Source organism: Brachyhypopomus gauderio, chromosome 21, assembly GCF_052324685.1.
Source record: "Brachyhypopomus gauderio isolate BG-103 chromosome 21, BGAUD_0.2, whole genome shotgun sequence".
Lineage (NCBI taxonomy): Eukaryota > Metazoa > Chordata > Actinopteri > Gymnotiformes > Hypopomidae > Brachyhypopomus > Brachyhypopomus gauderio.
The window spans coordinates 869,657-895,409 of record NC_135231.1 but is presented as its reverse complement, the minus strand read 5'-3'; the positions used below and the strand labels follow the sequence as shown (position 1 = coordinate 895,409).

Here is a 25,753-nt window from a genome sequence, read left to right as displayed (position 1 = left end):
AACCACTGAGCAACGATGTCAAAAAAAAACAAGTAATTACAGACAATAAAAGTGTGTGCATTTATTCGCTTATACATACACATTTGTTAATATAAATCTCTGCTATTCTGGCTTACAATAGGTTATACAGTTAAACAGTTATATCTACAAGTACAAAATAGTTAATTAGCAAGTACCTGTTTGTATATGTTTCAAATGCAAGTTGTAACAATTTAATTACTTAGTGATAGAAAAACCAGTACCGGCAGTCTGAGAGATCAACCAGAAGCAGTTGAGAGAACGTCACGTAACATAAATCCAAAATTTTTCTCATGACTGGGTGCAAGATGTGCAGATTCTCTTTAATCTTCTTCTGACTAATACCAAAGCTGCTGTGGCAAGACCTGGAAAAATCAAGAGTCCTGAGGAGAGAGAAAACTACTGTCACTCAGCCACCAAAGCATCTGAAATCTGAAATCATATTGGAATTTGGTAAGCTTCAAGATGCATGTTTAGACTCCTGTGCGCTCACTTGGCTAAAGGTGGACTTTCCAAGGGAGGGACTGTGCCCTTGGTTGGCGGCTTTATTAGGTAACTGTTGACTAAAGAGAAACAAAGACTAATTAACTCACAACAAACTACAGCAGCATAAAACAACTCTAACGTTGACTCATCTCTACACATTACCTGGTGTGAAAAAGAAAAGTACAAATGTGACACAAAACGTAGAGATATAAAATAAATTAACAATCTATTTTATATCTATTTTGTATTTTACATTATATTATATATATATTTTAGATACCTTAACAAAACCCCTTCCCCATGACCTGTCTGCATGGTTTAAGATCATCTGAATCCTTAGTAGGGCACAACAGGCAGGGTGTGAGGGAGCTCACCCGTATGCTCGACCATGCTGTGGTGAAAGTTCTTGCTGACCTCCTGACACAACTTCTCCAGCAGCTCCTGCTGGCCGTGGTGGAGCTGTGGTGGAACGTGGCTCAGCATGGCGTCCAGCCACAGCTGCTGAAGGGGTGCGAGGGGTCTCCGCTCGACACTCTGCTTCAGCTTTGTGTAGATAATCTATGTGGTGAGATCGGTGGCGTAAATGTAGGACAAGGGCCTTCAGATGAAAGAAAGGCACTGAACTGATGGATGAGCTTTCAGAATAATAATTAAAAAAAGATAATGCAGGTACTTACTTCCTGTTTCCTTTCCTCACTGGCCTACAAAAATAAAAAAAAAGGTTTTATGTTAGAAGGCATGGAAAACCAACCTGTGTGTAATGCTATCAAATGTCAGGTTGAAGAATAGCATTTAGTACCATTGGGGGAAACCTCAGTTCTGGCACAGGGGGAGAGGCAGGGGGAGCGTCCTTGGCCTTCTTATATGCTTTCAGTGCACGAGAGACTCTGAAATAGAACCAATAGTAGCTAGATACTGCATCATTTATAAATGACTCCACAGGAACTCTGCAGCAGTGCAAAACATCACAATACTTCTTAAAACAGTTTAAAGTCAAATACTAGCAAAGACAAGGAGAATGGTAAAGACTGACTTTATTTGATGCACTTCGTGCTGCTGTTGCCTGCTTCTCCTGTGCAGCATGATCTTGCTGCGCACTGCCGGTGTGTGTTCTGGGGGAGTGGAGGGTCCCGTCTGACCTGCAGCCTCGGGGATGGGAGCGAGAACACCGCCTACCAGTCCGGCCTCAAAGCTGAGCTTCTTCGCCTCCCCTGCGGTAGGCATTTTGGACGCCTATTGAAATATAAAAGAATGCCAGTTTTTTTATTTCACCGTGGGCTTTCCGGGTACAGTGCGTTTATAACTGGACTAACAGGTCCAGTTGCGGCATCACAGGTTACAGGGACTTGGATATCCCCGCATGATGATGATTGAGCCGCGGCCATTTTTCTCCGGTCGCGCTGTCTAAGCGAGGTCAGTGATCAAGCGCGCTGTAAATAAATCGCTGTTTTCATCGGTTTGTATGAGGTTTATTCCCAGAGTTTTGGTAATATGACACAACTGAATGTTCACTTTCTCTCATCCCGTTAGAAGAATTCACATTTCGCGCTTCTGTTTCTTTTTGAGCCTGCTTGAAATTTAACTTCGCGTTTGGACTGTTCAAAAACATCGTGGGACTGTTCAAAAGATATTAATAGATACGTGGACCGTTGCATTATATTCTTGTTTATTGTTTCCTGAAGCTTTATCCCAGTCTGTACAGTTTAAGGTAGTTTTTAAGGGTCCAAAGACAGCGTGTTGGTCCGATGAACCATGATCACGGCGGACACGGACTAGCCACATGCTAAAACTAGAGCACATTTCTTGATCACAAGATTTCCTTTTGTTTTAGGTTAATTGCATTAAAAAATAGGGCCGATTTAAATGTGAATATCTTTGGACTGGCTTGATCAAATTTGGCAATTAAGGCATCTTTTTTAGTTACATTGTGCTGCATCTAATAAAACTATTTTACATGTGATTAAGTAATGTTGAAAAACATATCCAAGTCACCACAGGTGAGTTACATGTGCTGGGGCAGCTAACGTGGGCTGGTCAGTACCAGCAGGTCAGTACCAGCAGGTCAGTACCAGCAGGTCAGATCACTCAGACTTGACCGAGCTCCGTTAACCGAACCCGTTTAGATGGATGCAGCTACGAATGGTCTAATCAATCAATGACACACTCAACAAATGATCAATCATTTTACTGGACTTCGTTTTGATAAACGCGTAAACGCGGCTTCTTACCGCTTGTGTTGACAGTCGTATTCGTGTTTGATAATAATAATTATTATTATTATTTGATAACCGTACACCCCCAGCTAACTGGCTAGCTCAACCGTTTTGCCTGTATCGAAACATTTCGGTTGCTATAGGAATAAAAGCGGAAGCAGTTGAAGTGTGAGTGGGTTTTAGTCTACGCTCTGTTGTCCACCTGCAGTCCTATAGGTCCTTCACTTATTTAAGGCACTGGGCAATTATAAACCTGTTGATCTGTTTCTGTGATTGAACTCGTAAAAAAAAAACATTAACAGGCGTTTTTGCCTGTCAAAACACATGTAATCACCTACCACTTGAATTCATTTTTTAAAATTGTGGTAATTGGTTTAGGTTGTGAGTAGGCAATGCATTTTCTATCTCGGAATAATATTTGTCATAATTATGGACTTAATGGCTATTTTGTATTAGAGCGAAACAAATATGAGGCAGAAATATTTCATCCTATCTAGAAATCATATCTAGAAATCTTGTGTCGACACCACGCCGGGACGTAAATGTCGTAAAACGCTTTATTTAAAATACATTAGATATGCCTTCAGAGTATTTTAATTTATTTCTGCAAAAGATGTGTTTATATCGAGACAGCTCAGATGTAGTTAACATAGCGCAGGTGCGTGCGGGCATTAATACGGCCACTAGAGGGAGATATTTCATAGTACTGCTGCCAACACTGCTGCTTGTCGCCCTTGATGAACTACGTTGTTTAAGCACTGGAAAAATAATTGTGTGGTCCATTGAAAAAATGTATTTACTCTGAAAATTGCTTTACATGCTATAAGCTATCTACAATTCTCTCTTTTTATTTGATTCTACAATTAATTATGACATTTTCAGTTAATTGCATAGTAACAGTAAAATACTGGTATAATCAGTAAAATTATTAGCATTTCTATTTGCTCATGGATTACAATCCATTAAAATTGGCCATGGCACACCGTAATAGATCAATGCTTCCTAAGGCACAACAGTGACTGATAGTTGTTACTCTGCTTGTAAGTTATGAAGCGTGCACATATTTTGGCCAAAGACAATGACCCACTTGGCTCACTGAGTTCACAGCACTGCCACACGTTTGTGCAGGCTGAACCTGGACTGCAATCTGTACTGCATTAATTTGCTTTTTTAAATCTATAACTGAAGTTATAGGAAGCAGTTTACTTTTTATGGTAAGAAATTATTGGTACTTGTTTGCCAATGCTTTTTTAAAATGATTAATCATCTAATCATCTTGGTCATCACATTTATTTAAATTAACATTTGTAATCAGTTCTTTTAGATGGCGCACTGAAATAGACTCCGGACAGATAGTCTTATGAACATAAGACCTTACGTTCAGGGTTCCATTGCACATTTACCTTAATAAGATGATTATTTGCATAGAGGACATCTTTACATACAGCATGCACATCTCATGTGCATACAAGATTATGTACTGCAAATCTAGGTCATATTATCAGCTTTTGGGCCTAGCTTAAAAACATGTTATTTCCCCCCCATAAGCAGATCTGTGTATTATTACACGTCTGAAGTGCTTAAAGGTTAAAACGGTGCTCTTGGGATAAAGGTTTAAATACGTAAGTCCATGTGCTTCGGATTTTACTGGCTGCTTTGTTTCCACAAAAGAGAGAGAGAGAGAAATAGAGAAGAAAAGAGGGGAGGGGCAGGGAGAGCGCACAAGCATGTGCGTGTGGGTGAGAGAGAGAGAGAGAGAGCTGGGCTGCAAGAATGAAGGCTGTGAGGGTAGTGACGCACGATGATCTTCCCTCTGCCTAGCTATTGGCTGCCGGGCGCGCCCGTCACTGAGCTCAGGTTTTGGGATATGCCATCAGGGCAGATTATGAAGCAGAACTCGTCTCCGGCCGCGTCCTCTGCTGGTCTCGATGGCTGAACACAGGCTCGTCGTGGTTTGCCTCCTGCTGCTCCTGGCGTTTGTTCAACCCGCCGTGCCCTTCGATCAAGTGCCTGCGATCCTGGACAGGAGGTAAGAGCGGTTCTATCAGCTTCAGCGTGGTGGTGGTGGTGGTGGGGGGTATGATGGGGTTGGGGGGGGGGGCAGTGGGAGGGGGTGGTGAGGAGACAGAGTAATGCTGTGCAACTGATGCACTGTCTTGGTCTTCTGCTATGGCCAGAGAACACCAGGGAACAGGTCTGTAATGGGGGAGATTGTTGAAGCAGCATCCTCATCCTCCTGGGCTCATGTGTGTCTTTGTAATAATGAGAAGGCGCCAAGTATCCGCTGACTGGTGCAGGGTTGTTGTTTTTTTGTTGTTGTTTGTTTTTTGGGTTTTTTTTTTTTTTTTTTTGCTGCAAGACAGTCGAACATGGCCATGACAACGGAACACGAGGCAGAGCGTGTCCGGTGTCACATCTGAAACAATCCATGTACAGATGCAGCTCTGCTGTGGGACACAAGGGGAGTGGACCAACCCAGACAGAGCATACGGGCAGAGTGGCACTCAAACCCAAGCCTCCATAGACTTTGCTGCAGTGTTGTTTACATGTTTGGCCTGCATTCCTTTACTCAGGACCTGACTGGCAGTCAGATTACAGCATGTGTTGTGTGCTTTGTTATTTCAAATTTAGGAACAATTTGAAAATGATGTATGAGTTAAGTTGTAAAAGTGTAGTTTAGAGGACATTAGCTCACTAAAATCTGTTCCTTTGTTTTTCAGCTTGTCAGCAGGCTGGGTTTCTTAAAGGCTTATAAGTGTTGTGTAAACATCAACAAACCCATACAGACATGCCCATCACAGTCTGGCAGTTGATGTTATTTTTGAGTGAGCACGTGGCACGTGGCCAGTGTTTTGAGAGGTGTTCTGGTGAACCAGACTCCCACTATAAGACTCCCACTTTGAGTTGAACTGAAAGAGTTGCCATCTGAGACCTAGCACATGAAGATGGACCTTGATTATTCCATTATGCCTACCAGAGGACCTAAGCGTATGGATCAGTATATTCCAACATATGAAATATTTATTCCAATATATCTGCAAAGTAATTCAGTAGAAATTTCATTCCTGAATATTCTGAACTGCATTTTTAGCAAATACATACATGAAGGCAGGTTATCTGCCTCACTGAAATACTCACTTTCAAATTTAAAACAAGAAAGCACCCTTGGCCTGTCTGGCCGTCTCTTCCCCAGCTGTGTTAGTGGCTGTGGGGGGGCAGAGTCTCTCTTTACGGCACCGCAACTCCTGTGCTGTATTGAACCAGGAACGACTCTCTGAGTAAAACTGATTTAGTGGTTCGCCGCTCACCTCAGGTTCCTCGGAGTGACTACGTCATCACAAAAACAGATGGAGCAGAAAAACAGGCGACTGATGCTACACCGAAACCTTTCGTTTAGAATCCGATCTAACGGAGGAACCTATTAGAAGATGACATGAGTTGGTGCAGTACTGTTCTGCGTCCTTGGTGGAGGTGGGGGGGGGGGGGTGTGGGGGGGGTGTGTGGAGAGACAGAGACCGAGAGAAAGAGAGGCTGGCACGTTTGTGAGCAACGAGGTGAAGATGTGACAGGAACGATGATTTTCGTCGCATAAACGGCCAGTACAGCACTTAGGACCCTGTCTACAGTCATTACAAATGACAGCAATCCAGGGCTCAGATGCTGACCTCAGGAAACTGGCTTTAAAACATAGTCAAGAGCTTCTCCAACCACACTTAACGACACAAACCCCAAGCACGCGTCTGTCGCTCATCTAAGATCAAAATGTAAAGAAAAGCTGTTGTTAAAAAAAAAAAAAAAACGTAAAAAAATCAGAGGTGTTTAGAGACTGCTGCTGGTGTGGAACCTCTGCTATGTAAAGCCACTGTGGGATAGTGCGTTTGCAAATGTGGTACATGTGTGTCAAGATGTCTCACTGCTGTCAGCTTCGTGTTGCTGTTACTCCAGCGATGTGGTTGGGGTGGGTAAGGGGGTCATGCAGACATGCTCCCTGGTAGAAATGGTTTATTACCCCACCCGGAAGCGGACTGCTCGGAGCGGTCAAAATATGGGCCGTGCCACCTCAGCATGACAGCAGGGGGCTGGGCGTCTGCAGATGTAGCAGACGGATCCCGGCGCTGATGTGGGCCCAGGGTCACCTGGTGCTCTGGTTCCCACAGCACACACTCCAGGGGATGTCCTGAAGGAGGAATAAAAAGAGAGAGAGAGAAAGGGAGAGGGAGAGATGGAGGAGGAGAGGGAGAATGAGAGAGAGAGTGAGAGGGGTGGAGAGGTACCGGTGGGCCCCTGCATACCCGCATATGGGCAAGACTTTTGCCCAACAGACCGACAGACTCTTAACAGGGTTTTAAACGATGCCCTGCCAAGCTCATTATTGTGGTGATTAGACTTTTATATGGCTTGTGTCTCGGGCTAATCCTGCCGGCTGAAGTACTATGGGAACAGACAGAAAGGGACAAGACAAAAGAGTCGTGCATGCACACTGGGGCCCTCGACCCACTGGGGCCCCCGAACCACTGGGGCCCTCGACCTACTGGGGCCCTCGACCCACTGGGGCCCCAGAGCCGCCGTGGTGCTGAGCTCAGTAGTGAGATGCCAGAGGTGTGGAAACATGTCCTGTTCTACCATACCGGCAGGAAGCCCATTAACTCTAGACCACGACTGTCTAAAGTGAGACCAACAGACCAAGGTTGACATTTGATTTTGGCCCCCAGAAATCAGTGTTCTACTATGATGCACCCAATGGTGATGCATCTTGTGAAACAAAAGTGTGTTTTCATTTTCATTATAGAAAACCTATGAATAAATCATCTCAATTTGCAGCTCATGAGTATTAATTATTTAGTATGGTTCTGTATGTTTGATCACAAACACTACTCTTTTACCTCCAAGATAAAAAAAAAAAAAACTTAGCTAGTTGAAATCCTTGTTAGATCTGCGTGAGTGGATCAATTGGAGTTCTGTCACTGGCTTTCATTGAAGATTGATGTGTGAATCACTGCATCACATTGTGAAGTGCTGTCTTTGAGTACTGACTAAGACATTATCTTTTTTCATTAGCCATTTCTGTTCTTTTTGTCTGTCTAAGCTCGGAAATCCCTCCATATCAAGCTATCAGAATCCGATCAGGTCAGTACTTGTTTACTCGTATTGTAAACATTTGTTTATTATTATTTTTTCGTTTAATCTCTTGTGAATACAGTTAAATGTTTAAAGGGTGTCTTTGTGACACACCACATTCCAAACACTTCTTGTTTCCATTTCAAATTTGCAAATGGACAATAGATCAAATATATACAGTATATATATATATATGAAGTGTGTATATATGTGTGTTGTATATGCAATATATACAAATATATATAAACATATGATGTAAGTGCATGCAATGTTTTTTTTCTTCTGCTGAAAAATGAGAACACATACTTGGCTACATGGTCCAAAATGAGGCAGTGGCTCACTGATTGGCTGGGCTGGGTGACCTCACTATCGTATCTCCCCTCTTGTCCTATTTCTCTGTTTCGGGATCCAGATGGAGTAGGTGTTGGGAGTGCGAGCGTCTCTCGCGAGGAGAGCTTTTCACCCGCCGCTGAAAACCCCCTCCGAAAAATACTGCAGGTGTTGCGTTTTCTCTGATCACCAATGTGACCTTGGGCAGCGTGAATACTACCTGGGCCCAAATGTGTTCGGTTCAGTCTCCAAGACACAACTGTACAATGCAGAGTTTAAAAATAACATGTGTGTGTGTGTGTTTGTTTATGTATGTGTGCGTGTGTGTGTGTGTGTGTGTGTGTGCATTTGTGCACACAAATTTTCCATTTTGCAAGAAACTTCCTATGAATAGAAAATCATATTAATAATGAATGTTTTTAATGTTATAATGGGAGTGTCGGCTAAATGCTGTAAATATTTAATACTAATCGTGTTCTTTCTTCTTAACCGTATGGACGGCGTTTTCATGCTCAGCCCAGAGCAAAAAGGAAGTTACTTCAGTCTGCGGGCTCAGGACCGTACTCTCCGCTGAATGTAGCCTATAATGGCAAAATATGCATCCTGTTCAAAGCCAAAAGGCTAGCCATTCGCTACAGAAACAACACGTTTCTGGACCTCACAGAGCGGGTGTTTGGTCCCAATGCCCTCGTAGACACCAAAGGCTCCGTGTGTACCAAAGAGAAAGCCACGTATGTTTTTCTAAAACAACTCATTTTTTGAGCTCATCAGATGAAAATATTTATCATAATATTTATTACATTTTATCACAGAGTATTGTTTTATAACATTTATTGACTGTTAAAAAGTTTTTAAAATGACGATTTATATTATGTGATTATGGTTGTGATAGAAGATTTTGCATGACTGAGTCATGTTGTCTGTTGTCAACAGCCTTTCTCTCCGCTTGGGAGATGTAGAGGATATCAAGGGCCTTGTTATCAGGTGAACATGCTTTCTCTTTCCTCCTGGAAATGCCCAGTGTTGAACAAGTTCATTCCCATATCATTGTGACCTCGACCTTTTCCACAGGCTCCAGATGTCCAACACATTCTATGAGTCTGCTGGCCAGAACTGGTTCACTCTGGACAGCGTTCACATCCACTACAACTGGACCCACGAGGCCACGTTCAACGCCACAGAGGTCTATGCCCCTTCCACCTACTCCTACCACTGCCAACACGTCAGCAGCTTACAGAAATACGACACCTTACTGGTGCCCAGTTCTCACACAGACACCTCTGCAAACTGGCACATCACCTTCACAGACTTCCAGGTAGGTACTGCACACACCACTTGGCTTGTTCCTTCCTTGAGGTTGTAGTGTGAAATAAGGAGGAGTAGAACCTTGAACGTGTGATGGTAAACGTGATGGAGCTTCTGTGTTTCTATCTGGAACTATGGGTCTCTTGTCTCCTGTCTGTAGATCCAGGCCTTCAACGTGCAGTCCAACAAGTTCGCCTCGGCCAGTGACTGTGCCACCTTCTTCACGCCGGCCATCCTCATGGGCCTCATCACGTCCCTCATCCTGCTACTGGTCCTGGCCTACGCCCTGCACATGGTGGTCCATTTGAAGCACATCGATCGCTATGAGGAGCACAAGGCCACCGTCTACTTCCCACGCACGCCCGAGGCCGAGCTCCCTGACAAGAACAGCCTGTAGGGGGCGGCGTGGGGGTGGGACGGTGGCGCCACCCCGAGGGCCGCCCGCGGAACTGATCAGGACCGGGGGAAGAGAACGGCGGAGAGAGGATTGCCTCTCCTGATTCTGGACGGGCCGCGCCGCGCTCTCGGCCTTTCTCCCGCCTGGCACTAAACTGCCCGATCGGTCCTGGTCTCTTGGTCTGGAGGCGTGTGAGGCGATCTGCTGAATCAGGGGTTTAATCCCAGGCCGGAGCCACAAGCACCTGCACGCACCCACGCTTCTCCAGGAGCAGGACTGGGAAACCTACAGAGAAGGAGCATTAGGCTGTGAAATGGTCTTTCATCGGAGCACAACTGAGGCAGACGTTACTCCTACCGGCTGGATACAAATGCAGCGGTTAGAAACACACTGTAAGAATGTCCAAAAGGAAATGGAAGAGATTCGCAGAGAGACTTCCTGTGATACAAAGGTGACTGTGACCAGAAATGTTTATGCAGCAGTGCAAAAGGTCACAATGTCATCCAGCTGCAATGAACTCCACGATGCTGGAGGACAGAGATATGACAGTTACAAAAAATGTTTCATGACTGCCAACGTGAACCGTAATTGTTTCAGCCTTGACACTGACCGTTATTATGTGGATATGAAAAGTATAAAAGACAGAGGCAAACAAACCCTAAATGTACAGTGCTAAGTAAATCTACTGTAGTTTTTTTAAGTAATTCAAATGCCAGACATACAGTAGATTCAGGACTTCAACTGGAAAAACTCATCTCAAAATATACAGTTAGATGCTGTAGTTCACATCTAGATGAATTCCGTACATGGCCACTCATTTTAGTATTTAACAATTTGCAAGTATTACACAACTTCATAACCTATATCAAAATAGCATCAAAACTATGAAAGTTTTTTTTTCTAATTCAGAAATATCTGGAATATTGCATCACTATAATTTTTATAATTACATATACCTATCTAACCTCCTTCTTCCTGGCTAGGCAGAATGTTTTAGGTCTAATAGATGCGCTTAGCACTACCTGAGGATTTACTGTGAAGTAAGTGTAGAGTGGCCCTAATGGATAAATGCTGTATGATAACTCATGTAGGTGTTTAATACTCTCAGTATCATATTCAGTAAACCTCTATATATCTACAAGATATAACATCAGTAACTCTTTATTGCAATAACTCAGAGCATGGCACTGACTAGTGATAAAACCTTACCAGCACAGTTGTGGTACTCGTGACAGGGGTATGCAGTGTGTTCATTGGTCAGAATGGAAGCATACCTACATACACATTAAGGTTTCCAGTCAATGTAGTTTGAACAATAAATAACGATCAGATCAAAACGCTGTGTGGATTGACTGGAATATCTTGAGGCTCCATACCATGCTGCTGCGTTTGTATGTCCTCGGGAACCGCAGTGCCGTGGTTGGAGTTGTGCGTGGGTGGGGTGGTGCGTGGGTGGGGTGGTGCCCCTGTGGAGTAACCAGCAGTTCACCTGTCGCTGTAGATCGAGGGCTCGGAGCTCCAGCCACGGCCCTGTGCGTGGAGCCTGGCGAGACCAGCTCCGTCCGTCCTCACACCTCCCCTCCCTGAACTCCACCCTCCACCCCCACTTCAACCCCCATCCCTCCTGCCATCTGCTCCACCTTCACCTCACAGCAGGCGCCTACAGCGCTGACCTCCTCACCTAGACGGTCGACCTGCCGGACCCTTGACCAGAAGCACACACGCGAGCACACGTGAGCACACACACGGGCGCAGCCATAGTCACTCACCGAACAGCAACGCATCTGTCCCTAAAGTTGCTGGGCATCGGCCTGTCTGTGCCACAGTGGTGTACAGTCAGCCGCCTTCACTCACAGGGTCACTCACGAGGCACTTGGCACTCCTGCTGAGCTACTTTTAATCTCCTTAATTGGCTTTTTTAAATATATTCATTAGTTGTCTTATCTTATTCACTGCTTTTCAACATTTTAAACAAAGGCCCTAATTATCTGTAGTGATTCTGATGAGGCAATTTGATGAGAATGTTTGGTATAGTTGAGAAAAGTTCAAAAAGGTTTGAATAACTTAAAATACATATACATTGTGCTGTTCAAGCTTTTTGATATTTGTGCCAAACAGGTATAGCTCCTACTAAATTTCAGAGTCGGTAGTTGAAATAAATACACTAAGCCATTGCTTGAGAAACAAAGCTCTTATGTACAATAGTTATTTATGGTTTGTGAGCCAGAGCACAGCCACAGATTAAAGATTTACACTGTAGAAAGAGAAACACAGATAGATAAATAGATACATACAACATACAACATACAACACACAACATACAACATCTTGTTTCCCTGGAAACTTTGTGTACTACAATTTTTAACCTCTCATAGCATCATGAAAGTTAGAATTTCAGGTAAGTGTACTGTCATCCGTTTACTCCGTAGCAAGCCATGGAAATCTGTTAAAGGTGGCAGCTTCATCTACCCACGGAAAGTACTGGTGTGCTGGTCATATTTAGCAAGATTTATGGACAGTGACTCATCCCTTTCAAACAGATATTGATAGTGGAGGACAAGGTCATTGAGAACCCAGTGGTCTTCAGCACAGGATGCTGTGGGTTTTTTTCTCTTTTCTTCTTATAAGGACAGAACTCAATAGGCAGGGCAAACACTGTGAATAAGGCAGAGGTTGCACTGTAACCATGGTAACTACTGAGGCTGTTACGCCAAGTGCCTGTTGTTTTTAGTTAAAGTCAGAAAGTGGTCAGTTGCTTTTTAGTTATTTTAGGTACTCAATTTCAGGATATGTGGCTGACAAAATCTTTTCTGTGTTAATCTGATCATAAAAATCTACACTTTAAGGAAAACCTTTGCCTGTCTGCTGGAATGTCACTATCATCTCTGTTTCTCTCTCTCTCTCGCATGCACACACACACACACACACACTAATTTAATTTGATAAGCAAACAGTGACAGGATAAATGCCACCAATTCCCTGACCATTGACAAATATAAAAGAGTGTCTGGTAAGTATTAGTTTCAGAATATGTTCCTGGTTGACTTACACATGCATGGAATCTAAAACAGTTATCTGAGTATTAATGAAGAAACCATTGATTGTAAAATGTATAATTTGTCAATATAAATGTATAAATATTATCACGGTTTATTCAAAAAGCATACACATTCTTACAGTGACTAGTTTATGATGTAACTCGATGTCTAATATCTGTTGAAGCTTCACCACCCACACCATCATAGACTACCTCTTATGTAGTGAAATAAAAAACCTGCTAAATTCTTATTCAGAAAGACACTCCTTTCTGACAGATCAGGATATGTATTTTATAAACACAAAGACTTTGTGTACTGTTGTAAATGTTCATATGAAAATTTGAGCCAAAACTAGTAAGATTTTTTTATTTATACTGGAATCATTACTTTGAAAACACAGTAAAAAACAGTCGATAATTACCAACAGATTCAGAATTAGACGTAATCTGTCGTTTTAATGATTTTTCAGGAGTAGAAACATTAAAGTGAATCTGATGCCGTGGGTGACCTCCGCTACAAATGACACAGAAGGGTCATGTGGCACACACGCATAGCAGTGACTACAGAGGCCTGGTCAGTAAAACAAAGGGCCGGACTGTGCTGGCCCGCAGCCTCGACTTCGCTTGGACGTCTCGGCTCGGGTGTATGACCATGTGAGGCAACCGAGACCTCCAGATAAACAGCTACAGGGTGGACTATGTCTGAAGGGCAAAATGAAAGCTTTCGCATATATCCCGAATGATGATAACCCATCCGCATCTTTTCAGTTGAACTCATACGCTGTCACTATTATTCCTCCTACCCCGTCCAAAATAGCCCTCTGTGTCGTGGCTATCGCAGCAGTGTTTGATGTCCCCCTATCCGTGGAAATGGAATCGTCCAACATCTCATCAGAAAAGCAAACACGTGAAAGAATTCAATACCCGAGCCGTCAACCTCAGCACCGGCCAGCGCCACTTCAGGTGAGAGCACCATATCATGTCTTGTTGGGACGCTAATATTTATTTGTAGAATAGTCAGCAATGTAATAGTGCAAATTAAGTGTACATCCTTAACACGAGGATTGGCTTTTTACAATTCTCAAATGCTAATTTTCGTGATTAACTTTTTATTTATCTTTGATGCTGAGCTCCCTAATTTAGCTAGCTTGTTTAGATCCTTGCATTCACAACAGGGTAATTTTGCTAACAACATGCCTCGCTGTCTTATTCATACATTTTGGAAAACTCGTTTTAATTCTTGTTTAATTAGCGCAATGCTTTAAATGAGTGATTTCAATGACCGTTGCACTTTTAAGGTGTGTAACGAACACTTTTTTTCTCCTGTTACAGAAGAGTAAATGGAGGGTGAATTAAAGGATCCCCCGAATAAAGTATCGTTAATCAAAGGTAACTTAACAAAAGTAGCCACAGCTGTTGTCATTTTGTGATATTTTAATAACGTAGTTATTTTACTTCCTACTGCTTGCTACTTTAAGAATCTGTCCGTGTACAGTTTGGTCCTGGGGACATGTATCTGAAGAGAGCGTGCCTATAAAAGGTAAAAGGTGTGCTAGACAAATACCTTCAAACTGTTAAGGACATTTGTACTCTGAACTGTGTATGTATTTAAAGTACACAAGGAGAAAGTGTAAGAGACACAAATGTTGCAGTCTGTAGCAGTGAATCTGAATAGCCTTATGTGTATATATAATGTGTAGAATTAATGTAGAAATGTTTGTATAGTATTGCTTTGTTGCTGTTTTTATCACTAAGGTACGTTTTGCATGGATGAATAGATATAGATCTGTGGTGCTCAGGTGAATACAGTGCTCTGGCTCAACATTTTTTCTTTGAACAAATAGATGGCAAAATTGTCTGGACACACAGGGTCTATGTCTATCTGTTGGCCTCTCTAATCTTCCTTCATTTGGCCTGTCTAACTGTTTGGCTAAAATAGGCCAGAGTGTTCTTGCGTGACCTCATAATGCAGTGAGGCCGTGTGCCTGATTCAGAATGGCACTGATGAGCATGAGACCTATACAATCCAGGAATTCATGAGTCCGTAATGTCCGCAGTCGGTCGGTCGCCCTCCCTGCGAAGTCTGAAGGACTTGTTTGGCGTGGACGGGGTGTTTGCTGTCCCTATTTCAGCTGACTCATGCAGGATGTGTGCTGTGTTGCTTTTCCTGGATTTCTGTCTCTGATTGCATTGATATCTTCTGAAACGACCATTTACGGTGCACAATCTCAAGTGTGCCTTGGGTTTACACGATGAGGTCGTTTCCTTTTTTGGAGCACACAGCAGCCTGTTTCTCTGCAACCCAATTTTAGGAGGAGACGACATCTTGGTTGAAACAACTCTGAAACAAGCCAATACGTAGATATATTTCAGTTACCAGTTAGATATGAAAATTCTTGTTCTGTGGCAATTTGCTGATTAGTTTAATGTGTAGTGCTAGACTGGCCCACATATTCTCAATGCAGCAAAAGTGGATAATGAAACCTAGATAATGTTGGATCTAGGTTTACATTACATACATTTTTAGAATAGTAGTATGCTATATGATTGTCCAATGAAGTAAGTTGAAGGAAATTCTGCATTATTTTAATATAGTTGTGCATAGTTAGTTTACAGTAGTTTGTAAATTTTCAATCTCTTCTCATGCATTTCTTCACATTGAATGCACCTCCCCTGGTTGCCTGGAGAACTTCCTTAATGAATGATGTCCCAGGCAGCTTTGTAAAAAAAATTATTTTATTTTTAGATGTTTCTTTTGGTTCAGGTTGATGTGGCCTAACAGTACTATGATAATGTTTCAGTTTTTTTAGTTTTTCCTGAAAATGCAGTGCTCGGTATTTAATTTCTTGGTGTTTTTTTGCTTTGTTCTTAATTTTGCCTCGTCATCTTTCCCTTATTTTGAAGTCACTATTCGGGGGTGACTCTGGACCTTCCTAAAATGTACACTGACTATGACTAAATTTCAAATTCATTGGTCAGCATTAGATGGCAGGGAGAAGCATCTTTGTACAGTTCTTGCCCAGTTTTCAGGCAGCGTCTTAAAAAAAAGAGGCAGTCCATCTATAATAGAGACAAGAGCCCTAGTTTAGAAAGATGACGCCTTTATTTTTTAGGGTAAATCTATTCTGGGTAAAGTTATTAATTTATGGAATAGGCCCATTTACCCACCTCAGGGGAAATTATCTTGCAACTCATTCCTCTCTAAATGTAGCCTGTGACCAGTCTGCGCATGAACTCTGGAGAAGAGCAGAGCTGCCAGATAATGTGCTGAGGCATGAATGATGATAACAGCCAATGGCAACATAGATCAGGATGGCATTTAAACAATCTCATCTTGGGGTATTCCCTGGTGGGGTTAATTCTGTAAGTAGCTTTCAGTTGAATTGTGCTGAAACTCACAGTCCTCGACACTCTTTCCTGGGTATGCCTAGATGAGATCAGCCGCAGCTCGGTGGAGGCCAGCGAGTCGGAGAAGATGATCCAGCACCTGAACCAGGAGCTGCAGAAGGCCCAGGAGCAGGCCACAGCAGGCCGGCAGAAATGTGTGGAACTGCAAGGTGAAGGCTTCCCTCCCCCGCAATGCCCCTCCAGGCTGCAGGAGCATGTCTGGGAACTTCCAAGGGCTGGAGGTCCAGCTGCACTGGGGCAGCTGTTGATGGTTTTGTATGTTGACGGAGTATATTAGCACTTCAGGAGTACAATTACACTAGTGTGATTGGTTCCGGCTGGTCCCTGCTGAGTATAATTACATTGATTGGAAAATCAGTGTAGCTCTAATTGTAATACAGTTCTAAAATGCTGTGCAAAAATGATTCTGCAGGACTCTGCATTATTTAATAGATCTCGCTCCTGAAAGTGGTAAACAGTATGTAAAAGCTCGACGTGACAACGATTGGCTATTTTAATCAAAATGAGATGCGTTTGTTAGGTCATGTGAACGCTGTGATTCAAAACACCCACAGAACTCATGTGAAACGATCGCTGCACACGTCAAAAAATGTGAGATCTGGTAGGGTGCTGATTTGCATATCACGGACTTCTGTTATCCGAGTTGCAACGGCCAATGTTGTGATGATGAATAATGGACGATCTATTTCTCAGCACTAATAAGAATAACCAGAACTATACAAATATAGTCGCAGCACCTTTTTGGTACTAAATGGGTGAATGACACAGATATGATTACTGGGTACTGAAATTAAAGGGAGACATCAGAAGGGTCACAGGCCTGTTAACCTTTGGCAATGAAACTGCTCCGCACCACAGAGACCTGTAGCGTGGATCATCACTCAAGGTCACAGCACGTCCACGCCCTTTTAATCTGGAGCTTCTCTGTTCTGCTGGTTGAACCCCTGATGGCCTCTGCGGTTCTCCACAGGGCTCCTGGAGGAGGAGAAGAAGGCGAGCAAGCGGCAGGCGGAGGAGTCCGCCAAGCAGATGAAGATCCTTCACAGTGAGTGTGAGAGGAGGTAGAGCAGTGTCTTTGCTTGAGGGGAATAACGTCCGCTAATGTAATACGTGGTAGCTTACGTGTGTGTGTGTGTGTGTGTGTGTGTGTGTGTGTGTGTGTGAAGCTCAGCTTCAGAAGTTGCAGGACGATATGGAAAACCTCAGGGATCAGAAGGATGGCGCCATCTTCAGTATGCGACAGGAAGTGAACGCGGCTCAAGAGGAAGTTGAGGTGCTGCGGCGCACTGTGGAGAAGACGACTGGCGAGAGGGAGCACGAGGTCGGCTCCCTGAAGAGCAACCTGGCCACGCTGACCACCGAGCTGGAGAAATGGCAGGTGGCTGCAAAGAAGTACGAGTGTGAGATTGACAGCCTGCAAGCCAATCACCAGCAGCAGAACCAGCAGAGAGAAAAAGCTGCTAAGCAACAAGGTAATAAACCCACCCACCACCCTTCATATGAGAGATGAATACTAAAGGTCCCTTTACCTCAATCAGTCATTGGTTTGTTTAATACTAGAAGGAGCTTGCACCTTGAATAAATGCACCATTAACTAAAGTCAAGGTGCCAAAAAGATCTTTCAGATTTAGATAGATATGTACGGGCTACCTAGGCCTGTAGGTGCGGGCTACCTAGGCCTGTAGGTGCAGGCTACCTAGGCCTGTAGGTGCAGGCTACCTAGGCCTGTAGGTGCGGGCTACCTAGGCCTGTAGGTGCAGGCTACCTAGGCCTGTAGGTGCGGGCTACCTAGGCCTGTAGGTGCGGGCTACCTAGGCCTGTAGGTGCGGGCTACCTAGGTCACCAGGTCTGAATGCATAAGAGCAGGGGCAGCACCCGCCTGGTTCCGGGCTTGATAAATGGGCCTCATTGATTGGCTCTATTGATCCCACGTCCCACTAAAACAAGATTGACATGTGTGTCTTACATGCCCATTACACTTCACCGGGGCCGTCCGGGGTCAAAATACCGCTTGCCCCGTGAGGAAAGCAGCGAGCGCGGACGAGGCACACGAGGGCGTGGGCCGTCCCGCGACACTCCTAAGAATGTTTGTGTTGATGTGTTTGCGTTAACGCCACGGGGCAGCGGGCGAGCTGGAGAAGCTACGGCGGGACTGTGAGGTCCTGCAGAGGGAGTGCACCACTCTGAGGGCGGAGCGGGAGCAGCTGGTCACCCGGCAGCAACAGGACGTGAGCGTCCTGCGGAGCGAGTGCTCTGACCTCGCCGTCGAGAGGGATCAGCTCCTCGGGAAGGTCCAGCAGCTGGAGGCGGAGCTGGGCAGGTCCGTGCATACACCCCCTGTGAACCAATCAGCAGCCTGATTTCCTGCATGTCTTTCATTAAAAGATTATAATTTATTTCTCTCCTCGTCAAATGATGGAGTGCAGTTTAAGGTCTAGAGCAACAGAGTACTTAGGTCCAATTTGTAGTCTTGGAATTTGTAATCACCAGGAGATTCAATCAACCAGTCATTGTAACAGGCCACTCTATTGTCCACCTGAGTCATATAATGAACAACTGTGTTCTGTGACCACCGGTGATTACATAATCCAGGACCAGACTATGGGTTCTAAGTCTGTTTTTATATACCTCTGCTCCAGACGTCAAAACGTATAATTCCAGTGTGTCCTTCCTGCTGACTAAGTCGATCTATAACAATGAATTCCTAAGAGGAAAAGTAGCTGACTGTGTGTGCAGCGCGGTGCACTGACGCTGTGATGCCGGTTCTGTCGCTGTAGCAGTAAGAAAGAGAGGGCCGTTCTGAGCAGCACAGTGCAGGAGCTGGAGAGGGCCCAGGCTGAGCTGGGCCAGCGTCTCAGCGCCCTGCAGGACGAGCACCAGAGAGACACCAGCCAGCTGGAGCACAGCAACATCAGGACTAAAGAGCTACAGAAGGAGGTGTGGGCAGATCTTCCTGAGTGAGGCCCCGGAGTAGGACACAGTGTTCCTATTAAGTAGGTTTATTCCCCCCCCCCTCCTCCCTCTCTCAGTACGAGGATACACAGGCAGAGATGGCCGACCTGAGGGAGAAATACGAGCGTGTGGGGCAGGAGAAGGACTCCCTCGGCCAGGAGCTGCAGCGGTGCCAGGGCAGCCTGAAGGCCCTGCAGGAGAAAAGCAACCAGGTGAGCCTCCCCCATGTCTCAGCATAGCGCCAAGGGGCCTGACAACGGGACAGTTCTGAGAGGAGAGATCACGAGCTGCCTGTCATCACCGCAGTGATCGAGTACTGATTAGGCTCCACGCAGGTCGTCACTTTCGGCTCCGATTTTATTTCGGTTCCATCGTTGCAGAACTTTCACTTTGCAGTCCACGCAACTCACAACCATGACGTACGTCCACGAGAGGCGGTAGCTCCCTGTCTCCCCGCAGGGAGCCGCTGGTCTTTGCCGTGTCCAGTGGTGGTCAGTCAGTCTGCCCAGGTTGACTCTTGTCATGTCCCTTCCCTCCTTTAGCCGTCTGTATTGCCGCCCGTCCTAGCCGCACTCATCGCCCTTGTCCTGGCTTTGCTGTATTGGTGCTTCGGCCCATTGTGGTAGAAAGGTACACAGTGCCTCCCGTCACTCCTCATCCTCCCGCTTCCGCCCCCGTCCTCTTCTGCAGGTCATTCTAAACCCGCCCCCGTCCTCTTCGGCCAGGGGCTCATAACCCATAGGTGTCCTGGCTTGTTTCTCCTGTTGCATTGTTAGCAAGCCTCTCACACCGGCTTTTCTCGTAACCATCGGCTCCTAACCATCACCCCTTCCGTGTGTCCCGCCTGCATGTGCTCTGACCGTCGGTGTCCTGTTCCTGTCACTCCTAACCTGCCCGTCACTGTTTGTGTGTGTGTGTGTGTGTGTTGCTTCGATGGGTGAAGGAGCGCCAACTGCAGTTTCATGGACATTTTTGCATTTGTCCTTTCAGGAAAAGTGGATCCGGTGGATGCCTGTTGCTGCAGTAACAGTTGCTGTGACCACCTATGTGCTGATGAAGACCTCAGCCTGAGCATCTGGCATGGTGTACAAGTAAACACGGGTGCATGCACACTCCTGTTCAACAATATACAGACATATTGCCCTTTTAGCCTAAGAAGTCCCTAAGTGTGGAACTTGTAACTGTAATTATTCAAGCCTGAAGGACTTAGATTAACTATGTAGGATATCACATCCACATGTGATCCAGTCCTAAGCAATTTTATTGTAAAAGCAGGAACCGTTTGGGGGATTTGATGCATCAGATGAAATCGCTGCCATATTCTTCCTGCAAACAGCTGGTATTTGTTTTATTAATCAGACCAATATGTACTGTAGTAATTTGCCTTATTGACCTCTTCGTCTTAAGGTCACCCCTTCATTAATGTTTCTCTTGATGTCCCTTCACCCTGCTCAAATGTTGCCATGGGAGGCTCTGCTTGCTACAACAGTTCACAGTAATGAAAGCAGTAATATAAGTGAAGTCGCCTCACGCTGAATCACACCAGGTATGCAGATGGCTGTGGGTCAGGATCGTCTTCTCTATCCCGTAATCTCCGTGCGCTCGCCAGTTCTGACCTCCATATGCGTTTCTGAATATGTTAAGTGATAAAGTTTGTGTCTATGCGCTCTACTTCATTGTTCTATGGCTACACAGCATTAACAATCAAAACTGATAGAGCTAACTTGTCTCAAAGAGACTCTTAATAGAACGATTAATATGTTTTTGTTGTACAGATTTACCGAAAAACAGTTGTTTGCTTCATGCATAAATAAAATATAAACAAATAAACAAACTAATTTTGGAATTTTGTGATGTCTGGAAATTTATTGTTACAGGATGTCCTTATATATAAGATTACATTTTTATAAGGGGAATGTGTAAACGTACATTGCACTAATTTCTATGAATCATTTTCTAGAAGGGAAGGCCGTGTAATGGTTGAGATGTGTAGTGTTGCCAATGATTTAGTTGCTTCTCATTAGGATGAAGTACATTAGCCTTGACAAGTCCAAGCTGTCTAAGGAGCAAAGCTGATTGGTCTCACACACTACATGAAGATGAAGGCCATAATGTATGCTTGTCTTGCACCTGTAATTATCTGACTGGATTAAAAATATATATTTCAAATACTACTCTACAAGTCCCATTGTAGGTTTGCTGTTTGGCAAGCGATGCATTTCTAAAAGTTTTAAAATAAAATCACACCAAGTCCTTTTCTTTGATAGTCACATGACTAAAGAATACACATTGCAGTACAATGGTTAAAAACACAGTGTGGCACTTCTTGCCGCTTTATGTTGCATTATCATGATTTATCATTATCATTAAAACAAGGTTTTGGTTTGATTAATACACCTTTATATGACTAAGGTTCAGTGTCTAAGATCAAGTCTAAGCATATTTCTCAATGGTGATTCACTGTTGGCCTGTAATTTAGTGCAAGACTAAATTCATGTCTTGAAAACCTAGATGTTTAATATTGCTTAAGGATGAGGATGTTATGGTTTTGCGATCTCAAATCTAAGATGCTTCTTGTTTTGTGATGACTCTTTAGAAAGGAAATTAAGATTATACACACTCACACTCACCCATTTTAAGTGCTTTCACACATGTTCTTTTATCTACACACCCATTATTATATACATTAAATGATCTACGACAGTCCACCCAAATTAATTCTTATTCTGTTCCATACCAGAAAACATACGAACATATTACTTGTGTAATAACAGACCCAGTCTATCCCAGAATAATGGATGTTTAACACCCTCAGTGATGAGGTTTACAGGGGTAGTCTTTTGCATTGCAAGGTGCAGAGTTCCACAGACAGCAAGGCCATCTTGGATGAGAACTGCAAGCTCATTCTGGGTCTAATATGGATACCTGTCCCACTCTTTTTTATTTACATGCCTTTGTGGGAGGATGAGTCCAGTGAAGTCTTCACTACCTGCACCCCTGAGATGAGATTGCTGGGCTGAATCCAGAGTGAAATCCCTGAGCTCTGTCCCATCACAGCTCCATGCCAATTATCGGCCTGCTAGCCAGGACTAGCAGGATGGCGCAGCACTGGGAGATCTTGTGGCCAGCTTAGCACAAAGTAAATCTAACATCCTAAATGATGGTGGTCTGTTGTAGTCTGAAAAATAAAGGAAGAAAATGAATACACTAATGTAAACATAATAAAGTTGTTTTGATATTTCTTCCCCATGAGTGACTAGAGGATCGTGTCCAGACTGGGAGAACTGGGATACAGTCCAGACTAACATCGGGGAGGCCAGGCAGCAGGCAGATAATTGGCAAGGAGCACCACAAGTTTAATTCTGCACCATTGCAACACAATACTAAATACTTTTTTGGTAACTTTCCCTGAACACACTCAAAATATCCCCATACCGACCTAGAACTTGCCTGTTCGGCTGATTGCTCCAGAAGAGATGCTAGACAGTGGAGCGGATGAATTAGCATCCATGACCTGCTTATTTTTTCCCAAAGCTAGACTGAAAGAGGCAGGATCACTGCAGCCAAAGACAAGTTAGGCCTCTTCTATATCCACGTTAAAATCAGTCCATCAGCTTCTTCTTCTTCTTCTGGGCCCTAAGGCCTCAAAACAGAAAATTCCAGATCTAATGCTTAATCTCGCAGGCTACCCCATTACACCTGGCACAGTAGCCAAAAACCTAGGCGTCATACTCGACTCTGACCTATCATTTGATAAATACATAGATAATACTACTAGGATAGCTTTTCTACATCTCCGTAACATTGCTAAATTAAGAAATGCATTATCACAGGATGATGCGGAAAAATTGGTGCACGCCTTTGTTAGCTCTAGATTAGACTACTGCAATGCACTACTGTCAGGATGTTCAAATAGGAATCTAAATAAACTTCAAATAGTTCAAAATGCCGCAGCCAGGGTTCTGACCAGAACTAGAAAATTTCAGCATATCAGTCCAGTCCTATCAGCCCTGCATTGGCTCCCAGTTAAATTCCGTATTGACTTTAAAATTCTTTTATTAACTTATAAAGCATTGCACGGGCTTGCTCCTGAGTACCTTCAGGAACTTATTTCCTATTACGAACCCCCACGCCCACTAAGATCACAGGGTGCTGGTCTTTTATTAGTTCCAAAAATTAATAAGGTAACAGCAGGGGGAAGAGCCTTTTCTTGTAAGGCCCCCCAGCTTTGGAATAATCTTCCTAAATGCGTCCGGGACTCCGACACAGTCACAATCTTTAAGTCTAGGTTGAAAACCCACTTATTTAGTTTAGCATTTGATAATTAATATCCCCCTTAGATAAAAGTACAGATCCAGGGGTTCATAGACAAAGGGTTTTATGGTAGACTGGGGCGCTGGTGCTGTCGTCCTGTCACTGCTCGTGGTCACTCAAGTTTGTTGACAGTGCAGTGGACGGATGCCATTGTCTCAGAATACCCCCAAGCCTATGTTACCTTCTGGTTCTGCCTTTTTAGCTAGGCTGTAATAATTTAACTAAATGCCGGAGTTGCTGCCACACTCCGGAAATGTTTATAATTTTACCTGTCCTGTATATGTCCTCATACAGAGCTAATTTTCCCTGTTTCATTTCTCCACATGGCTGCCCGCCTGTTTGAGGAATAATGAGATGAGGAGACCAGCGATCCATCCTGAGCCAGCCACCTCCTGCCTAACCGGATGCATACATCATGATGGACATTATTACATATTTTTCATTTTCTTTCTCTTCTTTCTGTCTAAATTGTTGTTGTTGTTGTCATGGTGACCGGTGTCGGCCAGAGGAGGATGGGTTCCCCCCCTGAGTCTTGGTTCCTCTCAAGGTTTCTTCCTCATGCAAAAAACTAGGGAGTTTTTCCTTGCCACTGTCGCCCTTGGCTTGCTCACTGGGGGCTAGGACTCGGCACTTGTAAAGCTGCTTTGTGACAACAACTGTTGTAAAAAGCGCTATATAAATAAAATTTGATTGATTGATTGATTGATTGCTTTTAAACATCCTTTGCTGTTTGGTTTTGCGACTTCACTCCATTTGGTTCTGATCTTGAGTGTGTGCAATGAAAACGGAGAAGGACTGCAGGCCAGAGACCGTGTGGGGGGGAGGTCAGGTGGCCGTGTCTAGGGTTGACACCCACAAGGCAGGGCCAGAAAACCAGTCCTTTCATATTCGAGGGCCCAGTGAGATAACAGCAGCCATTCTCACTCTGTGTCTGTTCACTGTGAGCCCTCTAATAGTGTTGTATTAGGGTTCTTCTTTCTTTATTATCCATGGATTACTATTAATCACATCATAACCCATACCAACATCTGTAACCATGTCTGTGTTGTGTTATTGCCAGTGACCTCATTTACAGGTGAGGGAGGCAGGAGGGACTCTTTCATACTATGTATAGCACCTAGAAAAAAAGGCTTTAACCCAGAAAAGATAAAAGTTCTATAAACACTGCATCTCAAAACATCTCAGCTTCCTTTTCCCCCCGGAGGTTTTATTTGCATAATATGCAGGGGTTTCCATGTGTGACGTCTGGGTTAGTCATCAGGACGGTCTCATTGTCATTCTGGTCCAGAATTGTTCACATTCTTTACTCGGGTCTATTTATCACTTCTAGCAGTACTTAATTTAAAAATGGTTTTTGATTTGGTATCAATGATTTAAACATGACAATGTCAAAGGATTCCAGTTTGAGATATTGTAAAAGGTCTTAACATTAATAAAATACATTTATATTTACATTTATGGCATTTAGCAGACGCTCTTATCCAGAGCGACTTACAAAAGTGCTATGTAGTTGCTTGATATATACCTTAACATGTTGTACACTGTGGTATATTGGTGGATATTATGACACATAAAAAATTACCATTATTCTATTCAGTATGGTTTGCATTTGGTGTATGTATCTGGCTATGCTACACAGATTTGCATTAAAGTGGTAATTTTTTTTACATTAAAGTAAGCATGTAGGCCAGAAATGTAGGCAAAAAGGTAATCTGGGACAGCAGGCAGAGTTTAGCATAGATACAAGAGCAGCATACAATGGGAGACCCACCTGAAGGTCCTGCTCAGGGTACATTACAGTATACGGGCAATGAGAATGACATCTATGCTGTGTCCTGCCTTCCCACTAATCAATGGGAATATACAATCAACATGTTTGCCAATGTCTGCATTGCTGTATGACCCATTCTGTGGTATGGTAGAGCTTCACTCCTGAAGTAACAGAGTGAGGCCTTGGTTTGACCAAGCGGAAGATGGTTAACTGTATAATTGAACACAGACTGAGCTATAGGACAGCGTCTTAGAACACACTGTTGTTCTTGTGGACCTCACTGCTGGTGCCGACCGTCTACAAAAGTGTTGACGTGAGATGAGGCAAGAGCTGAAAAGGATTTATTTATGCAAATTTGCCCAGTGATTGTTACTAGTAGATTTTGTGTATGTGTGTTCATGTCT

General features: G+C 43.9%; 3 protein-coding genes and 1 long non-coding RNA gene across 6 annotated transcripts in view; 3 read left to right on the top strand and 1 right to left on the bottom strand.

Annotated features, from left to right (window-relative positions):
• Positions 1-2,838, bottom strand: part of dnah12 (dynein, axonemal, heavy chain 12) — a 29,758-nt gene extending 26,920 nt beyond the window's left edge. The window contains exons 1-7 of the mRNA XM_076983930.1: positions 2,733-2,838; positions 1,538-1,737; positions 1,304-1,391; positions 1,182-1,205; positions 879-1,062; positions 512-581; positions 243-401 (exon numbers count right to left, since the gene is read on the bottom strand). Coding sequence (XP_076840045.1) covers positions 243-401; positions 512-581; positions 879-1,062; positions 1,182-1,205; positions 1,304-1,391; positions 1,538-1,728 — 716 coding nt within the window. The 5' untranslated portion in view covers positions 1,729-1,737; positions 2,733-2,838. The remainder of the gene's footprint in view (positions 1-242; positions 402-511; positions 582-878; positions 1,063-1,181; positions 1,206-1,303; positions 1,392-1,537; positions 1,738-2,732) is intronic.
• Positions 1,504-11,212, top strand: atp6ap1lb (ATPase H+ transporting accessory protein 1 like b). Of its 2 annotated transcripts, none has more exons than XM_076983932.1 (8): positions 1,504-1,720; positions 4,539-4,746; positions 7,804-7,844; positions 8,248-8,333; positions 8,682-8,896; positions 9,099-9,149; positions 9,237-9,480; positions 9,631-11,212. In XM_076983932.1, the coding sequence occupies exons 2-8, from the start codon at positions 4,646-4,648 to the stop codon at positions 9,865-9,867; spliced, it is 975 nt and encodes a 324-aa protein (XP_076840047.1). In that variant the 5' UTR covers positions 1,504-1,720; positions 4,539-4,645; the 3' UTR covers positions 9,868-11,212. The 2 variants fall into 2 exon arrangements, with proteins under 2 accessions (XP_076840047.1, XP_076840046.1); XM_076983931.1 differs by having other exon boundaries at positions 1,504-1,917.
• A 2,554-nt stretch (positions 11,213-13,766) lies between these two features.
• On the top strand, positions 13,767-21,110 carry slmapb (sarcolemma associated protein b). Of its 2 annotated transcripts, XM_076983956.1 has the most exons (10): positions 13,767-13,867; positions 14,237-14,293; positions 16,336-16,461; positions 17,283-17,357; positions 17,479-17,784; positions 18,437-18,632; positions 19,090-19,249; positions 19,342-19,476; positions 19,807-19,894; positions 20,255-21,110. In XM_076983956.1, exons 2-9 carry the CDS (start codon positions 14,245-14,247, stop codon positions 19,888-19,890), a joined length of 1,131 nt encoding a protein of 376 aa, XP_076840071.1. In that variant the 5' UTR covers positions 13,767-13,867; positions 14,237-14,244; the 3' UTR covers positions 19,891-19,894; positions 20,255-21,110. The 2 variants fall into 2 exon arrangements, with proteins under 2 accessions (XP_076840071.1, XP_076840072.1); XM_076983957.1 differs by lacking the exon at positions 19,807-19,894.
• A 581-nt stretch (positions 21,111-21,691) lies between these two features.
• On the top strand, positions 21,692-24,282 carry LOC143484862 (uncharacterized). The gene is made up of 2 exons (XR_013122731.1): positions 21,692-22,403; positions 22,518-24,282. It is a non-coding gene; the product is annotated as an uncharacterized LOC143484862 (long non-coding RNA).
• The last annotated feature ends 1,471 nt before the right edge of the window (positions 24,283-25,753 follow it).